This window comes from Psammomys obesus, unplaced genomic scaffold (assembly GCF_907164565.1).
Source record: "Psammomys obesus unplaced genomic scaffold, mPsaObe1.curated_primary_1811, whole genome shotgun sequence".
NCBI classification, from domain to species: domain Eukaryota; kingdom Metazoa; phylum Chordata; class Mammalia; order Rodentia; family Muridae; genus Psammomys; species Psammomys obesus.
The window spans coordinates 1,946,297-1,965,443 of record NW_026590809.1 but is presented as its reverse complement, the minus strand read 5'-3'; the positions used below and the strand labels follow the sequence as shown (position 1 = coordinate 1,965,443).

The 19,147-nt window shown below is 45.1% G+C and overlaps 1 protein-coding gene across 1 annotated transcript in view; it reads right to left on the bottom strand.

Moving 5' to 3' along the window:
- The window catches only part of Gab1 (GRB2 associated binding protein 1), a 111,952-nt gene that overhangs the window by 15,031 nt on the left and 77,774 nt on the right, over positions 1-19,147 (bottom strand). The window contains exons 3-6 of the mRNA XM_055609035.1: positions 11,251-11,476; positions 6,116-6,717; positions 2,241-2,326; positions 1,758-2,061 (exon numbers count right to left, since the gene is read on the bottom strand). Of these exons, the coding sequence (XP_055465010.1) occupies positions 1,758-2,061; positions 2,241-2,326; positions 6,116-6,717; positions 11,251-11,476 (1,218 nt within the window). The remainder of the gene's footprint in view (positions 1-1,757; positions 2,062-2,240; positions 2,327-6,115; positions 6,718-11,250; positions 11,477-19,147) is intronic.

Sequence of the window (19,147 nt, the reverse complement as noted above, 5' to 3'; positions counted from 1 at the left end):
TACTATGATTTCAATAGCCTCTTTTAACAATCTGCCAAAACTGTCCTTGAGGCTGTACCTTGGATGCTCTTTCTCAGCTCATCATGTATCTAAGCAAACACAATCAATACATAATCTGACCAACAAACCATGGTGTGGTGCTGGGGGTGGGGCTCAGAGCCTTGCACACACTAGTTACACACCTGGCTCCCTCCTTTTTCAAGTTTCATTAAATTTTAGAAGAATAAGTCTCTAAAAAGTAATCCAAACTTAACTTATTCTGCTCTATGAAACATAATGTGCTGATTTAATGTTTTAAGAAGGATTTCAACGCTTTGTGTCTATAAGGCACGTACTGAATCACGTCAGTGACCTGGACCAATCAAAGGTCTCTTCATGTTCACTTACACTTTATGCCAAGAAGAAAACAATTAGTGAGGTTTCTAATTGAGTTAGAGACAAAAATCAAAGAAAAGGGACAAAAAGCCTGTGGCACTCACAGCCTTTCTAAGACAATTACAGATCATGGCCAGGAAGGATGGGTGGCTGGCTGGGAGGCTACAGCTGCTACACAGGAGCACGGGCCTCATACATGTGTGAAACCAACAGCAGCCAGGCTACCCAGCCAGGTGTGAGAAGGCAGCCTGGACCACTCCAATGATCTCTTAGAATCTGTAAATAATGGGGGAGATGTTGACAGGGCAAGGGTGCAGAAGGGATCTGGGTGGGAAAACTGAGGCCACAGAGAGGGACTGCAGGCCAAAGGGAGCAGAAAGCAGAACCCAGTCAAGGTGAAGAAGCAGGGAGGAAAGGAGAAAAGAAAGGGAAAGAACAGAGCGGATGCAGAGATGCCCCACAAGACAAGTGCACAGGGTTAAGACTGCGGACTACTGTCCGGGTACAGCAGAAAAACATCCTTCCTTACGTAAGAATAAAGCCAAACTTTTTAGTTTGAAACAGTCTTAGTCTCAGGCTCAGCTCCCCACAGCAACAACATAGTTAGTGCTAATGATCCTGCCTCTGCCTACCCCATACTGGGATGAAAAACGTGGGCCACAATGCCTGGCTTGAACCCAAGTTTTTAAAACTTGAGGAGACATTACCCAAAGCTCCCTCTGAAATACGAGGACCAGGTCTCACAAGCTCCCATGCTTCGGAACTGAAGAAGCTTAGACGGAACCAACCCAGAATTTTGTTTTGTTATTTAAAGTTATGATGTGATGAAAGAGAACAATTTTGCAGACACCTTCACTATTCTTCAATAATCACACCAACGGCATAATAACCCTGAATCTAATTTGATAGTATACAAAATAGCAAGGGAAGGTCATTGCTAGTGTTAGGTTTGGTTTGCAATACTTTAAAAAGCAAAGAGCTGGCAGAAATCAACAACAACAAAACCAATCAAGAGAATGATACGCATAAAACCCAAGATTTCAGTTTTCTCTTGACATGTGTGTCACACATTAGCACGGGGATAGCCAGGCGGGGGCCAGGAGCTCCACCTACATCCTTCAGGAGAATATTCGAGATTCTCTTAGCGCTTGACTGATGCTGCCGCTGCTCTGAGTATGGTAAGCTCTATTCTAGATTGAGGAGACCTGGGAATCCCACCCGGACATGAACACATCCATTTACAAGTAGCAGGATTTCTGTACAGAAGGGCCCAGGTTATACGAAGTGTTTCAGAGAAGTCCCACACCGGTTCCATGTTTAGGAGCGGTCAAATGCAGCCTCACTGCGCCCTCCCGAGTCCTTACTTGCCACAGCCGCCTCACCTTTTCTGTCTGGCTTCAGGTTCCTGTCCACCGGGGGCGGCTCACAGTCTGCAGCAGGAACCGGCCTCCTGGGAGGGGTCTTTGGGCTGGACCTGAAGCCCATATGAGCAGGAGGTGGCACTTGCATCCCAAACGAAGAGAAGTCAAATGTCCCAGGGGTCATGGGCACGTAATTTGGTTCCTGAATTGGTTCTGTAAAGCTGCTGGAATGTTGTCGTGGTGGTGAGTTGGGATTCATGGGGACGTAGTTTTCATCCAGTTCTTCGCCTGAGACACTTCCCACTGTCAACACATTTTTGATTTTCTAAAACACACATACATTTCTCTTAATAAGCAAAGCCACTGTCACACACGAAGACACAATTATCACATCTGTTCATACAGGATCTGTAGTTAGTTTCATTTCATGTTCCCATTTAGAATCTAGGGGTGCTAAGTATGAAGAGTCAGAAAATGCCAAAGTCAGTGGTCAGTTATACTTACAAACTGGTTATGGAAGCCTTCCAGTGAACTAGATCTATCGCTCGGAAAGGTTCGTGGAATATCATAGCAATCTTGAGAACTAGCATCTGGAATTAACAAACAAAAACAAAAAAACCAAACCTGTCAGTGTTTGCTCCCATCTTGCCAGCTGGCAGGTGCTCTATGGTCTCTTATATACTTGTCCAAGCACACACATTCTTCAACCTTGAAAGGATACTCATCAAACAGCGTCTCTAGTTGGTACATTAAACACACATATGCTTATCGATATCATGATTTGACTACGACAGCAATCGAATGTCCAAGCCTGGCATAAGAAGAGTTATCGAAGAGAAATGGTGCCCATTTTGAGCCACCGTGAGTCTAACATTTCACTAACTTACACTAGGTTATGTAGCCTCCTTGCAAGAGAGTTAGAAGGCTATGTGTGGTAGGCCATACCTACAATCCCAGCACCCAGGAGTTAGAGACAGGAGATCAGAAGTTCAAGGTCATTCTCAGGTACACAGTGAGATGGGGCTACCTGAGCTCCTGTGGAAGGAAGGAGGGGAGGGGAGGGGAGAATGACAAGGAGGGAGGGAGGAAAAGGAGAATGAAAAGCAGGCAGGGAGGGAGGAAAAGGAAGAATGACATAGAAGAGAGAATGAGCAAAAAAATTTCAAATATGCATTAGAGGGTTGAAGATATACTGTTAAAATATTTTTATGGCATAGTAACTCTTTGCCTTTTGCAACAGCTAGAAAATAATACCACAAAATACAGAAACACTAACATACAGACTTTAGGGCACGCACACTTAATTTTTTTGTTTTTTAATTTTAAGACTTTAAAAGTCTTAGAGAATCATGATACCAGCATAAGAACAGACACATAGACCAGTGGACTGAAGAGAAGACCTGGGTATAAATTCAGGGAGCTGCAGCTACCAGAAGTTTTTCACAAAGATGCCAAAGACACACTCTGGAAAAAACATGGCCCCTTCAGCAAGAAGTGCTGGGAAAACGGGTATTCACCTGAACAGTAACTATTTCCCAGTAGCTCATCCAGCAAAAATCAACTCCAAGTGGATCTAAGACCTGAAACTCTGAGTTTACTGTTGGAGAAAGAAGAGAAAATACTGCTGATATGTGCATAGGCAAAGGACAGTCTGAATAGGACCTCAGCTACCTAGTACATGGAGCCAACAGTTGATAAAGGAGACCTCGGGAGATTAAAACAACTTCTGTACAGCCAAGGGAGCAGGAAATCAAATGAAGGAACAACCTACAGAATGGAAGAAAATATTCGCCAGCTCTCCACCCAACAGACAACAAGAATGAACTCAAAAACAAAATAAAAACAAAAACAAAAAACTAAACAATAAATTAAGCTACTTAGTCAAGTAGCTTAATTAATAAATGGGCTAATTAAAGGAGTATACAGTCCTCAAAGGGTGGAATACAAATGACCATTAACTCAGAAAAAACTATTTAACCTCATTAGCTGTCAGAGAACTGCAAATTAAAACTACATTGAGATTCCTCATTACCGGAGTCAGAATGTTGGTCACCACCCCCCACAACACCCCAAAACAAAAAAAACAACTCACCAAAAAAACAAAAAGCAAAAAACAAAACAAAACAAAAAAACAGACAACTAACAAGTGCTGGCAAGGATGTGGAAAATAGGTCCTTCAGACATTGCTGGTGGGGATGTAAACTAAACCAGCTATGGTGCAAGTCAGTATGGAGGTTTCCTAAAACAATTGATAAATAAATAAGTAAAAATACATCCATCATGTGATCCAACTATGCACCTCTCTTGAATACCTCAGTGATGGATTACAGACTTGCTGCACTATGCATAATAGCTGAGCCTCGCAGCCAACAGTGTCCAACGCAGAAGAACAGGAAGGAACGTGTGGTCTACCCAATGGGACTCTTTTTTTGGCCACAAAGACATGAATTTGGGCTGGCCGGATGGCTAAGTAAATGAAGGCACTCGCTGCTCAGTCTGAGTTTGTTCTCCGGGACGCACGTGGAGGAAGGAGAGAACCGACTCTTGACTGTCGTTCTCTGGCCCTTTACACAAAATAAATGAGTAAGTAAAGGTGACAAACAAAACAAAGAGTGAAGTCATGTCATTTGCAAGAAGGATGGAACCTGGAATAATTATATGAGGAGAATGAAGAGAATCTCAGAAAAACGTATATCATGTTTTATGGTTACTAGATTTTATACTGACACACAAAATCCTATGTAGCATGAAAGTAGACACAAAACTCTCTAGGAGGGCAAGAGAACTAACAGGAAGAGGGGTGGGAAGGGAAGGAAGGGGGAGAGGAGGACAATATTCTCAACACAATATTTACACGGTACAAAAACTTAAGAATCTTAGACTATTAAGCTAGATCTATTCCACACTCCCAAGGTCTTTGTCTTGTGTCTCAGGCTTTATGAGGTGGAATAAGACAAGTACCCACTGTCAGCTAGGTTGAAAAGAGAGAGGAGCGACTCAGTGCTCTAAAAACTGACAAAAAAAAAAAAAAAGGAAGAGCATAATAATGGCTTGATTTGAACAGCATCATTACCTATTCAGACACAAATAAAAACTGCAGACAGAGGAAGGGAGCGGAAACACAATAAGAGCCATGACACAGAAGCGGTCACGGTCACGACACACAGAAAAAGGCAAGGACATGGCCAGGCGTGTTCAGACAGCCTACCTCCACAGGGGTCCTGGGAAGAAGGAGAGAAGTGAGGTAGGAAACCATAAAGCCATACTTTTTCAGCCATGATATAATCCAACCCTTTTTCTTCTAACTGAGCAGGCTCGCAGACACACATGCACGCAGACAGACAGACAGACAGACACACACCCACACCCACACCCCCTTCAGTGATGTCCTTACTGAGAGCGTGGCAACACATGTGGGAGCCACAGAAGTGCAGAAGAAAAGGCATAAATAGCCTTAACCACGAGAACATACTGAAAAGAATTATTGTGAAAAATGCATTTTCTTAGCAGACACTGAGACTTATGGCTAACGGTTGGGCAGAGTGCATGGAATCTTATGTAAGAAGTGGGAAATAGTAAGAGCTGGAGAGGACAGGAACCCCACAAGGAGAGCAACAGAACCAGGAAATTTGAACACAGGGGTCTTTCCTGAGACTCATACTCCAACCAAGGACTATGCATGGAGATAACCTAGAACCCCTGCACAGATGTAGCCCATGGCAGTTTAGTGTCTAAGTGGGTTCCATAGTAATGGGAAGAGGGACTGCCTCTGACATAATCTGATTGGCCTGCTCTTTGATCACCTCCCCGTGAGGGGGGAGCAGCCTTACCAGGCCACAGAAGATGACAATGCAGCCACTTTTGATGAGAACTGATAGACTAAGATCAGAAGGAAGGAGAGGAGGACCTCCCCTATCAGTGGACTTGAGGAGGGGCATGCATGCAGAAAGGGGACGAGGGGTGGGACCGGGAGGGGAGGAAGGAGGGGCTTATGGGGGGATACAAAGTGAATAAAGTGCCATTAATAAAATAAAATTATTTTTTTGCGCGTGTGCGTATGTGTCTGAACGAAGGTGGTATCTGTGGGCTTATCTGCCTGTGTGGCTTCACAGAGAATGGAGACCAGAGGAGGATGTCAGGAGTTCTCCTGCATCACTCTTTACCTTATTCTCCTGACAGGACTTTCTCAATCGGAGCTAGTACAGAACCAGTAATCCTCCTCTGCCCCATGCAAACATGAAAGGGTGCTAGGATTTGAGCATAGGTCTTTATGCTTGGGCAGTAAAGGCTTGCAGCCAGCAAGCCACTTCTCTCAGGAAAAACAGGCTTCCTACGACTGACCCCTCACAGAGTAGAACCTGTCAGAGTAGAAACCTGACCTTTCCGCAACTTGTTCAAATCCACGGTGGAAACGGTGTTACTCCGGGAAGGCAGCATGCCTGCCGTTGGGATACAGTAACTGCTGTCGGTGTCTGAGGCTGCCCTCGGGATGCCGCACGCTTCCACAGGAGACCGGTCGTGAGTCAGATGCGGCTTTGGTGGCCGGGGTGGGGGTATGTCAGGAATGGGGTCCAGCTTTGATGACTGTCCCAATGTGCCTTCTGGAAATGTCCGTGGGATCTGGTAAGTGTTCCCAGGTGTTGGCGGAATGTCGTAGCTAAGAGATATGTGTCTCATCTGAGTCTCCACGCTGGAAGTCCCAGATGGGGTGTTAAAAACATAAAGCTCTCCATCCGCCTCGGTACTGGACGGAGACTCCTTTGGCAGCACGTCGTGGGAATAACTCCTGGGCAGGTTATAGAGGCTGGAGTCTACAGAGACAGAGGCAGCCCGGGGTGGCAGGCAGTCATACGTCATCTGCTGCTGAAAGAAGCCATTCACTCCATGTTTGCTCTGGGAGGACACGGGAGTCTTATGGGAAGGGACGTTGTCATTGCAGTCTGTCTCAGAGGAGGTGGGCTTTGCAGAGTCAGCATGGCTTCTGAGGGAAACCGTGAAGGACAAAAATAAAACACGGTCACGGCAGAGACATGCAGTTTTGACACACAGCACTATAGCGCAGTAATCCAAACGTTTTTTTCTGTTAGAGTGTGTGTGTGTGTGTGTGTGTGTGTGTGTGTGTGTGTGTGCATGATCCACTAAGATTCAAAAAGCACAAACGTTCTTTAGTTGTTTATAATTATAAACCAACAAAAACACCACCCACCAAACTTCTAGAAGCATTCTTGGTAATTTCTGTCCTCTAAGCCACACATACACCCCCTACACCCCCCCCCCATACCTCCCCCCCATCACATGCACACTAATAAGCAAATATTATCGGGAGCCTTGATACTCTGAGGTTGTCTTTGGCCTTACGTTCAGTCCCATAGCCTCTAGGAATCTATAGGTTTTTCTCTAATTAGGTGAATAATATAAAAACCATGTTTTGAAAATACTAGTCTTAGCTCAAGTGAGCGGACTGGAATAAGGGGACGGAAGGAAAGCCCACCTAGGAGGTTCTGTGCCGAGGATGTCAAAGAGATCTGCCTGAGCCTGACGTAAAGAGTGCGAACAGATCAAGACAGATAAACGAGTGGGAGGGAGGAAGGACTCCGACTCGGTGTCTGACTGAAAGTTTTGGAGTCCAAGCTTCGTGGATACTGAAGCTAGAGAGTCTGGGTAATGTTCCTCTGTCCATGCAAGCTGAGAAAGGAGTCTTTCTTCTCTCTCTCTCTCTCCTTCCTTCCTTCCTTCTTTTGGTTTTTTGAGATAGGATTTCCCTGTGTAGCCTTGGCTGTCCTGGGCTCACTCTGTAGACCAGGCTGGCCCGAGGTCACAGAGATCCGCCTGCCTCTGCCTGAGTGCTGGGATCACAGGCGTGTGTCACTGCACCCGGCTGGACAGCTAGTTTCTAAAAGAAACAGAATTTGCTCTTGGACACAATGAGCAGCACAACAATATTATAGAAGATACAGATAACCAAGTAGAAATAGGACTTTGAAATAGGAGGCTGAGAGTTGGAAGAGCGAGAGCTGTCAACATTCCCTGAAGGTGGAAGAGAAAGGGTTCTCCAACGCAGTGTGTGCAGCTTTGGTGGCCATGTCTCCATAGAGAATGAGGACGGTATCAGCTCCCGAACAAAGACAATGGGTAGCAGAGCAGGGAGAAGGGAAGCAGCATAGTGTGAGTTCTCTGCCCCAAAGTGGGAGAGGTCCCAGGGGCACGTGTTAACAACAGAGCCAGGTGTTACGAAGAAATCTACAGGGCTGGAGAGACAGCTCAGTGGCCAAGCGCTCTCGAAGAGGACCTGGGTTCAGTTCCCAGCACACACTCAGGCAGCTCCCAGGCCCCTGTAGCTCCAGCTCCGGCGTTCGGATGCCTCTGTAGACTCCTGGATACCTGCTTACGTGCACACACCTACACGCAGACACACGCGTGTATTGTAAAAACAGTAAAAATAAACAGTTTTGCAGATACTAAAAATATACCCACAGCAGGCTGGGCCTCAAGGGAGACCTCTTAAGCCTGCTGAGAGTGAGCTAACCCCTTGTCATGTTTTGCTCCTCTTAATAACATGTGCTGAATTGTCTGTCAGAGAGAGGAGGGAAGACGCGAGCCACCTGCTGTCTCCTCAGATGTCCTCTGCACTTCCCACCCAGCAGAGTTTGTCAAAGCTGGTTAGAGAGTGACAGATGAACTTTATAAACTGGACTGGTGCCAACGTTTTCCATGTTCTTAGTGGAAAATGCTCTCTCTGAGTCTGTTCAGGGTCTGATCAGTGCTGTGAGGATTGTGGTGTGTGTGTGTGTGTGTGTGTGTGTGTGTGTGTGTAGCAGGGGCTGTGGACAACTATGAAGAGTCATTTCTCTTTTACCACCTTCACATGGTTCTGAGAATTGAACTCAATGTTGTCCAGCTTGTATGCTTACTGATCCTCTTTGTTTGTTTTTTCATCTTAAAAACAATACTCAAACTATCCTTGTAGAATTTCTAAAGTACCCATACATGCTCTACAATATGCATTTAATTTAGTCTCCATGCAGTTGGAGGTATGAGTCATACAGAAGGCTTCTGGCTCCCACTAACTTATACTCTAATGGTGGGTAAGGAAAACTACTGTGTTATTTCCAATACTACAATAAGATAGAGATTTGGGCATTTTATACCCAAAGAGGGCTGGCAAAATGGGAACAGACCTCTACTACCAAGCCTGAGTATGGTTCCTGGAACACATTGGAAGGAGAAAAACAACCATTTTACAAGCTTCTTCTGGTGTCTAGACATGCACTGTGGTATGGGTGAACACACACACACACACACACACACACACACACACACACACACACACAAACTAATGTTAAAACACAGTAACAAAACTCCACCAACCCAGAGGGACATTTCAATCTGAGAGCCCGGAGACAGGCTTCCTGGAGCATGTGTATGAGCTGAGTCCTGGGAGAAAAAAGGGTGGGCAAGGGGGGGCAACTTCCACCTATGTCCGCAGGAATAAATATTTCATGCTCATATCCCCTGGCTTCTTCAGAAAATTAACCTGAGAGCTCCCAGGGTGAGTGCACCTCGGAGGACCGTGTCCTATCTAATCCGTTTGTGTCGTCACGGCACCCAGCCTCCTGGTGGGCGTGTGGCGGGCGCATCATAGATGCTGCATTGGCAAAGTATCTACCCAGCAATTCGGAGAAGTTTCCCCTGTAGCAGCGGTGAAGCTGTACCGGCGAGATCAATGAAAGGCACCGTTGTAAAAAGAAAACACATCACTGTCACTGATAGTTGGCTTCTTAACACAAAACAAAAAACAACCAAAAAAAAAAAAAACCACATCAGGAAGTAACAGGGAGTCTCCATAACGTGAAGAATCAGTTAGTTGCACAGAGAAAAAGCTCACAAGTGTCTTCAATATTCACAGCAAGCAAACGCAGTCAAGTTAGAACTTGAGAATATTAGCCAGTGTTGGTTTGTACGATTTTCTTGCTCTTACAGGTAAAACTCCATTATAACAAACACCCAAAACCATCTGTGGAATGTTCCCAAGCTCCTTCCACTAACCCTGGGAATGGTTCACAGAAACCTTTTCTGGGGGTTTGAAGTCCTTTTTTTTTTTCTTAAACAAGTGTTCTGTCTATCAATCTCTTTGCTTTTGTTTTATCAAGACAGGGTTTCTCTGTGTAGCCCTATTTGTCCTGGACTCGCTTTGTAGGCCAGGCTTACCTCAAACTCACAGACATCCACCTGCCTCTGCCTCCCTGACTGCTGAGATTACAGGTGTGCTCCACTGCACCCAGCTTACCATCTTTTTCCATAATAAAGGTTTATTATGTATACAATGTACTTTCTGCATGTGCAGCTGCACACCAGAGGAGGGCACCAGATCTCACATAGATGGTTGTGAGTGACCATGCGGTTGCTGGGAACTGAGCTCAGGAGCCCTGGAAGAGCAGCCAGTGCTCTTACCTTTGAGCCATCTCTCCAGCCCTCACATTTTTGTTATGAAGACAAGAGTTTAGCTCCTCAGCGCCTTGCTTTACCAGTGGCCCTGGTGTGTGGAATGCAGGTCACTGCCACTTTTGTACTGAGAACAAACATCCTGGTTGGCAGTGCTGTCCACAGTGGGTGCCACCCTGTTTACTGATCTTCATTTTCCTGTCGCTTCTTCAGAGAGGAAAGTAACTATCCTCCATCTCCTCTGCCACTGTATGCCTTCTGACTTCTCAGTATCAAACGCCAAAGACGACCAACTTAAAATATCCTTCGGCTTAGCCTTTGGCAGGGGTGGTGGCAGTGACCTGTACCAGCATCTGGGAATGGCTTTTTGGAGCCCCTGGGTCAGTCATACCCCACACATATTTTTATTTAAAACCTAGTAAGTCAAGGCTTGGGGGTCAGCGCTGTTTCTTGGCTGGGGAGGATGGTCTGAAAAGTTCACTGCTTTTTTTTTTTTTTTTTTTTTTTGCAGCATATTTGATTTCATTAAATGTCACTGCCTCCCGGTCCACCTAGCCTCTAGGATTTGCCATATTGGGATTTTACCTGTATGGTTAGTTTCTCACACAGATCCAAAACTACAGCACACTCACTGCAATGGAATCGCTTTGCTTTCAAAATCTTCTAGCAGTAGGTACTCCTCTCCTTCTTCAGAAACAAAAGATGACCCTTGGCTGGTTTATAATCACATAAGAAATGGAGCAAGGTCACCATTACAAATCAGTGACAGCTGTCAATCAAGTAACACCGTGAGTCTGTAACAAAGACTGGACTCTTCCAGGGGAGCTTTCTTAGTTACAACTGTGATCTGCCGCAACGGCAGGGTACCAGCCTCACAGACAACAGGAAACACGAACAAAGGGTTATAAACCTACAATGCAAACCTGAGGCGTAAGCCTGAGACGGTTCAAGTTTCAAGGCTTAAAAAACAAACCAACCAACCAAACAAAGGCTTTAAAATGTACATCCACATGACGCGCACATATGCGCACACGCATGCGCCCACACACATATGATGGCATGTACCAGGTACCTGGTGGGTTCGGGCTTCTTGCTTTGACAGTTGATCAGCAAGAGGTAGTCTTGTGGGTCGTCCTGGAGGCCGAGAGCGTCTGGGTGTGGCGGGAGGCTGATGAGCTGGTAAGAAGGAGGTAGCGCAACCGAAGATGCTTCCACCTGGGTGGAGGCTGGTGCTGTGTTCACGGTGAAAGGCGAGTCAACAGGTGCCTGTGAGGCGCTGGTGAGCGGCTTCACGGGGTCTGCAAGGAAGCATAGTCTTTTAGCCCACCACAGTTTAAGGTTCTGTTGTTGCTGGCAGACTAACTATGTTGAATGTCTGGAGGTAGATTTGTTTGTTTGTTTGTTTGTTTATTTAATCGCACGAAGCCAGAATAAATGATGGCTACCCATGGGTCTAATGTTCTCGCACACAGAGCAGAGGCTGGGGGACAGAGACATTCCAACCACAGGGCAGCACATCCAGGCTCACTTTCTGTCAGACTAGAAGGGAGTGTTCGGGAGCCCGAGGCCCCTCAAAACCACCAACACCCATCTGCCTACACGTGCCGCTCTGGGTTGGTTCCTCAAGAATCCTGCTTGACGCTAATGAGGTCTGAGAATTTCTTTCATTCACACAACCTGGCCTGATTAAACTGAGAGGATTGTAACCTTTAATTTATGATTTTCCACAAAATGTTTTTTTTAATGACTTGTCTAATCTATCACCTTTTTGCCAGGAGTTAATTCTTATTTACGAAAGATGAAAACAGAAAATACACTTGGAAACATTTGTACCACATCATGTCTGCATTTCAGTGGTTACTCTTATGTCCCTGTTGCTATGTCTGAGAGGTTGATTACAGAGTGAGGTAATGTGCAGCCGTGATGTGTTTCACTCTCGATTCAGTTGCAAATTCAGAGATTTAGTTCAAGGGGATTTCAAATGCTGAAGATTAAATAAGGACTCAAAATTATTTCTTCTGGATTTAAGAGAGCCAGGAAAACTTTACTATTCAATGATGAGCTCAAGAGAAATCCACACAACACTAAGGGGAAGATGAGGGAGCAGTTAACACGTCCTTCAAGCTGTCTCCCAACTGGGTTACACTTTCTCCTTGCTAGATCTCCAGGACAGGCACGACATGACCTAGCTCCATGGTCAGTTCTGATGGAAAGGAAACTGAAGACTGTAAATAAGCAGGTCCCCCGTGAAGGCACATGCACTGTAGCATGCCCCATGCCTCCTTCTGACGCTTCCAGGTGATGACGCTTTTCACAGACACACTTCTCCTTTAGTGCTGCTCGCTCGCTCTATCTATCTATCTACCTACCTACCTACCTACCTATCTACCTACTACCTATCTAGTCATTCATTTATTTATTTAAATTTGATAGCCATACAGTAAATACACTGAGAGACTCTCATACTGACCCAACCATGTTTGATTGTCACAACTGGATTAACCTCTTCTCTGGCCTTTCATTTTTCCTTCCGATCAGTGAGAAAGCTCACGGAATCTCTTGAAAACAGGCCCGGGACTCAGAAGTGTCTGTTTCAAAAACTGCCCTGCTTAACAGCATGTCAGGACTTACCTGTGTCTCCAAAAGGCAAGGCTGAAGTAAAAACTGCACTGTAACCCCAAGTAAGTTCATGAAGGGGGAGACATAAGCAGAACCCCAAATTCCCCAACAGCAGTCGCACACGGTAGCTTTGAAGGGGCTGACGCATTACAACGGAAAAATGCGCCATCTTCAACATTCTGGTCTCATGGGCCATTTGACTTGTGTTGAGTCGAGCATCTACCTGGCACTGCATATCTGGATATAAATATTGCATGTGCTGAGCTGGTGAGATGGCTCAGCAGGTGAGGGTGAGCGCCACAGTCAGTGCCCCACGACCTGACTCCAACCTCCGCAACGACATGGTGGAGAGACGCGCACATTGTTCTCTGACTTCCCGCCCTGTAGCACATGGTAACATTCACATGAAGGCATGCAGGCACATCTAAACAAATGGTGTGAGCGCAACAAGTTTGGAGTTGTACCTCAATAGTCTCTAAGGTGAGCTATCTGCTAGAGTAAGCACTGCCCCCCAAAAAAGACATTTGTTTGGCTTTGCTGGCATGTGATTTCAGCCTGTTTTGACGACAAGCCCAGTCATAGAGACCATTCTGCCCTCTGTATTGTGACTTCTGACTTATTACTCTCTCTAAGTATCTTCTAAGAAACAAATACTGGTTCAAGGTTCGCTTACACATGTAAAACCATTTCCCATTTCTTAACTCAGACTGTACCAAGAGTATAATTAGCATCCATTAAAGGCCTAATAAGCCACTGGAGCAAACTCCTAGTCGAAACTTACTTAGAAGGCTGGTAAGCACTGCTGGGGCAATCCCTCCCAGCAGGCAAGCCTTCCGTGCAGGGGGGAGGATTTGAGTGGAGCCACAAGGAATTAACGAGCTCACATGACCCTTACCCTATGTATTGGTTTCTGCTATTTAGGACCATTATGTTGAAAGGTAAATATAAGGGATCCAAAGAGAGAGGTGTCTTGTGTGGTGGTGAATGTGGTCAAAATACATTATGCACATGTATGAAAATGTCATGTCAAACTGTATTATAAACAACATGATGATATAACTATAATGGGCCGGTGAGATGGCTCAACAGGTAAAGGCATTTGCGGCCAAGCCTGACTCCTAGACTAGTTCCTAGGGCCCACACGGTAGGAAGCTGTCCTACGGTCTCCACATAAGCAACGGATACAAAAGCAACTGCGCAACAGCAGCCACTCTCCGCGGGCAAACTGCACCTTCCAGAGATGAATCAACCCGGCCGACCCAGAACTACTTCATGCGACAGCCCGTCTGTTGTGCTTCAAGGACAAACCCGCGCTCATTTCAAAAGCTTCTTGGAGTTTTTAATCCTCAGGGGAGGCTGACAAATGCCATCATGCTTATCCAGAGCTCTGAAGGCATGAAAAGGAAATCTATGAACCTGGGCCCTACCCCAGAGCACCCGCCGAATCACAGACTAACACTGTGCAGTAAAGCCAAACAGAAGGGGTACACTTTCTGGTTGAACTGCTTTTCATGAATTCACAAAATAAACCAAGAGCCTGCCACCGCACAGCCACTGGGAGGGCCGAGATGAAGCATGGACTAACATGAGACACCACGAACAACACGGGCTGACTGAATTCGCCACACACTTCTGGTGTCCCGGCACTGCCAGCCCTGCTGGTAGGAAGGCAGCTGGTACGATGACTTTGAAGACATAAAGCTGTGAATTTTACAAATGCTAAGTTGCATATATCCCATGATGTGGCAGAGCCGCTCACAGACATGTGTCCAAAAGAACTAAGAGTGCACATCTATCAAGCCAGGCACCTCATAATGGGCTGGGGAGACCGCTGGCTGCTAGAGAGCATGAACGGCTTTTGCAGGGGAATTTGATTCCTGACACCCACTCTAGGCAGCTGCCAACTACCTAGCAGGAATCCTATATCCAAAGGATCCAGCGCCTTCTCCTGGCCATCCTGGCACCTGTGCGCGCGCGCGCGCGCACACACACACACACACACACACACACACAAAGGATATTTTTTTTAAAAAGACATAAAAAGGTTCACACCTTTGTTTATAGGACTGAGATGTACATTTAGCAACATTCAAACATATACATATCATGTGACACAGTCACAGGATGGAATGCGGCATGGGAAGAAATCTCCACACACTTTAACATGGTGACTCCTGTGGACTTAAAGTTGGAGGAGGGAAGGTTCTGCTTATGTAGAGTTCAGAACAGGCGGAATCAAATGATGACAGAAGTTAAAAGCATCCCAAATCTACTTTGAAGTAGGAGTTTCTCTAGAAAAAAGGATTCCCCGGTGGAACGTGAATCCTGAAATTCTTAATCTAAGCTAGAGCTTTAAAGCACATTTATGGATACTCATGCGCAGGTATGAACATATAAAACCTCTAAGCAATGCACTGCCAATCTATGCCTGCACAATGGTGATGACAAACAGTGCCTTAATAAAAACAGTAAAAAGAAAGCGGGGTGGTAATGCACTCCTTAAATTCCAGCGCCCAGGAGGCAGAGGCAAGAGACTCTCCGAGTTTGTCTCAGAAAGAAAGAAAGAAAGAAAGAGAGAGAGAGAGAGAGAGAGAGAAAAAAGAAAGAAAGAAAGAAAGAAAGAAAGAAAGAAAGAAAGAAAGAAAGAAAGAAAGAAAAAGAAAGAAAGGAGAAGTAAAAAAAAAAGTAATTTAGGTATAAGGTGTTTTGATTGTATGTATGTCTGTGCACCATTCTCCTCTGGCACCTGCAGAAGTCAGAAGAGGGTATCGGGTCGTCAGAACTGGAGTTATATAGACAGTTGTTTGCCATCATGTGGGTGCTGGAAATTGAAACTAGATCCTCTAGAAGAGCAGCCAGTGATCTTAACCTCTGAGCCATCTCTCCAAACGCAATAAAAAGAAAGTCAGTTCTTGATTAATACTGCTTTATATAAAAAAAGACACCCTCATACCCTGCCCCCCACATACGCACTTTCTTTCATCTCTGAGAAATGGTCTTCTATGTCTGGGTAACCAAGAATGACCTTAATCTTCTGATCCTCCTGCCTCCACATCTCAAGTTCTGGAATTCACAGACATGTACCACCACGTTGTCTAATGGTTTCTTTAAAAACTCAGCTATGTTATAGCAATATGTTTTTGCTTTAATCTCAAGTGTGGGATTTTAGTTGGGGCGTTCATCTGTCCACAGCTGATAACTGCCTCCTATAACAGCCTGCCTCGTGCAGCACGGAGAGGGGTGTGGTCTAGGACTCTCAGGGATACAAGAGCTCAGAAAAAAGAAAGAGAAGCAGTTTGGAGAGACCAGAAACGGATGGTGTGGCGGATGGAGGAGACAGACAGAGAGAAACGTTTCAAAGCATCGGCTTGGGGGAGCCTGCTTGCTGTGTTTGCTGTTGACAGAGAATGGTACAGCTTCCTAAGAACCCATCAACCCTGAACAGCTGGGAAAAGTAAAGGGCTCTGTGCCCCCACCCCACTGACCTTATCTCTCTTACCTAGGGTTAAAGGTTTGGTGGAGGAGAGGTAGAGGCTTAAATACCCCAAATAAAACAAAGTTTAAAAACGAGGGCAACAATGTTGTGTTAAAACTTTCCGAGGATGAAACACAGAGCTCTGTAACGGGCTAGACAGGCACTCTAACAGGCATACATCCTGGGCACTTCAAGAGCATTCAGCCTTGTCACTGTGCCTCCAGCAGCCACGGCTGGAATTACCAGCACTTGCTTATTGCGTTTAAAAGCTCCCCCCTTGGTGCACCACCCTCAAACACACAAACAAAAACCCTCATCAATCTGCACTTTTCCAAGACAAACAAAAGAAGCTGGATTCTCTCCTGAAATCCACTAAGGAAAAACCTGAGCAGGAGCCACACACGCTTCAGCAAGCTAGAAGTTAAAAACAGGGCCGCCTGCCAGCGTTCTGGGTATTCATAGCAGCAGTCACCTGGGACAGAGGAAATAACATGGTAATGATATTTTGAGAGGTTCCTGGAATCAAAACACAGGTCAGAGTTTTCCCTTTCCTTTTGTTCTGAGGGGAAAATCAGTTATTCTCACAGGGATCAGGAGACTTATTTTCTCAGACAGTGCTGTCCAAGCATAGTCTATTTCTTCCCACATCTGGCCTGAAACTCCAACAGTAAAAAAGAATCTCGGGGTACCAGCCAACTTCTGAGACGAGAACAGTGCCTCTGAAATGCAGAGTACAGGGCTTAGGGACAGACCTAAGGCGAAAGTGCCTATTGCTGTTGAGGGATTAGTTGTGCGGTATGGTTGGGAACAAGATAGAAATAAAGTCCTGGCTGTTCTTCCAGAGGACCCTAGTTCAGTACACAGAACCCACGTGGCAGCTCACAACTGTCTGTAACTCTAGTACTAGGGGCCCCAACATCCTCTTCTGACCTCCTCAGTCACAGCTATGTATGTGACACAAAGTAAAACATGTAGGCAAAATATCCACATCCATTAAAAACCACCACCACCAAACTTGTCTGTAATTCCAATTCCGTGGGATCTGATGCCCTCTTCTGGCCTCTGCGGGTACTGCGTACACAAGGTACACACATACACACAAGCAAAACACCCATATACATACATTGTATATCATAACAGTTAGCCATATACACACACGTTAGTTTTCTAAAAAGTGGTGTGGAAGTTAATGAGGGAACACAGACACCCCGGTTTTTACATAACCGTGAGCATGTCTACAAAGCTCTGTTCTGATGTTTAAAATCCAACACAAATCTTTACACGCACTACAAATGCATGAGGGTGTGGAATGGCTGATTTTAAAGGCCCCTTTTTGCAGTGTTTCCACTACATACTGGAAAGCGAAATGACAGAGTGTGTTGCTCTTCCTGTCTTTCTAATTGATACGGCGCAATAATCGGTCTTTGGATTCATCTTCTTTGGATTTATCTAAGACATTCAGCCTATATGTCAATACAGTATATCAAGACATGCCTATCAGTAGCTATTTAGGGGAGACAGCTAGAAGAAAGTTGGGAAAATTCTGAAATATTAACATCTAAAATGTAATTTCCATTCCACTTAGATACAGTTAGTTCATAAACTGTAGGAAGCCTGGGGCATTGAAGTCACGAGGGACAGACTGAGTGAACGAACACACAAAAAGAATTTGTGATTAGCAAAGCTGTTCTGGAACCCAACTCACCAACCACACATTCCACATCTGAATAATGATTTTATAAATTAGCTCACAGTCTTCTATCCTTCACACATGATTACGAAGACAAAGTGTGTAACTTCAAAGTTTCACTCAGCAAATATATTGGTAACTGACTTTAAAGGACTTCTGAGTTCTGGCACTAAAAAGGTCACTGTAGCTTTTAGGTTATATCTCCAAATACCTCTGGTAAGCTAGTTTTTGTAAAACAAAAACTCACATTGGATCTGACCAATGCTGACATCTAAAAATCAAGGGAAATGTTTCATTAAATATAGAAAAAAAAAAACAACTTAGTACATTTAGCATACAGCCATTTAAAAAGTCTCCTTTTCATAAAAGCAGGAAGTGGGCGAGGAACCAAAAGGGAGGAGGAGCAAATGAAGGTGATGGGATATACATGACACAAAAGCTCATGGAGGACATGTGGAAAAGAGGGGGACAAGCAAGGGGTGAGGGTAGGGAAGGGCCGTGGCGGGGAATAAGAACAGGGCTGAGCTGGGCAAGGTGGTGCATGCCTGTGATCCCAGCACCCTGGGAGGCAAAGCATCTCTGTGAGTTCAAGGCCTGCCTGGTCTACAAAGTGGGGGCAGGACAGCCAAGGCTACACAGAGAAATCCAGTCTTGAAAAGACAAACAAAAAAACAAACAAAGAACAAAGCGTGATGACTCATGCATATGACGTGATGATAACTTATGACAGATGGAACCTACTTCTTTGTGTTATAACAAAGTTTTGTTTTTAAAATGTTCTCGGGCCAGTAAGGAGGCTCAGGAGGTTAAAGCGGACTGACGGCCTGAATTCAGCCTCCAGTACTCCTTCACATGGTGCAGTGAGAAAGCAGACTTCTCCAAGCTGCCCTTTGACCTCTACACTCACACTCTGGCATGCACAGCTTGTCCCCCAAATTAACAAAGTTAAAAAATTTATAGCATTTTCTGTCACCTTCCTAATGAGGACAGTTACTTATAGACCAGCCCATATCAGTTAAGTCTCTCGTCTCTCCAAACTGCCGGCAGAGCTCAGTGCCTGTTCTAAGTGTCAAACTCCTATTGTAAAAACAAAATATCATATAGCTGAATAACGAAGAATTTTGTAACATTTCTAAAACTATAGGCAAAAAAAAAAAAAAAAAAAAAAAAAAAAAAAAAAAAAAA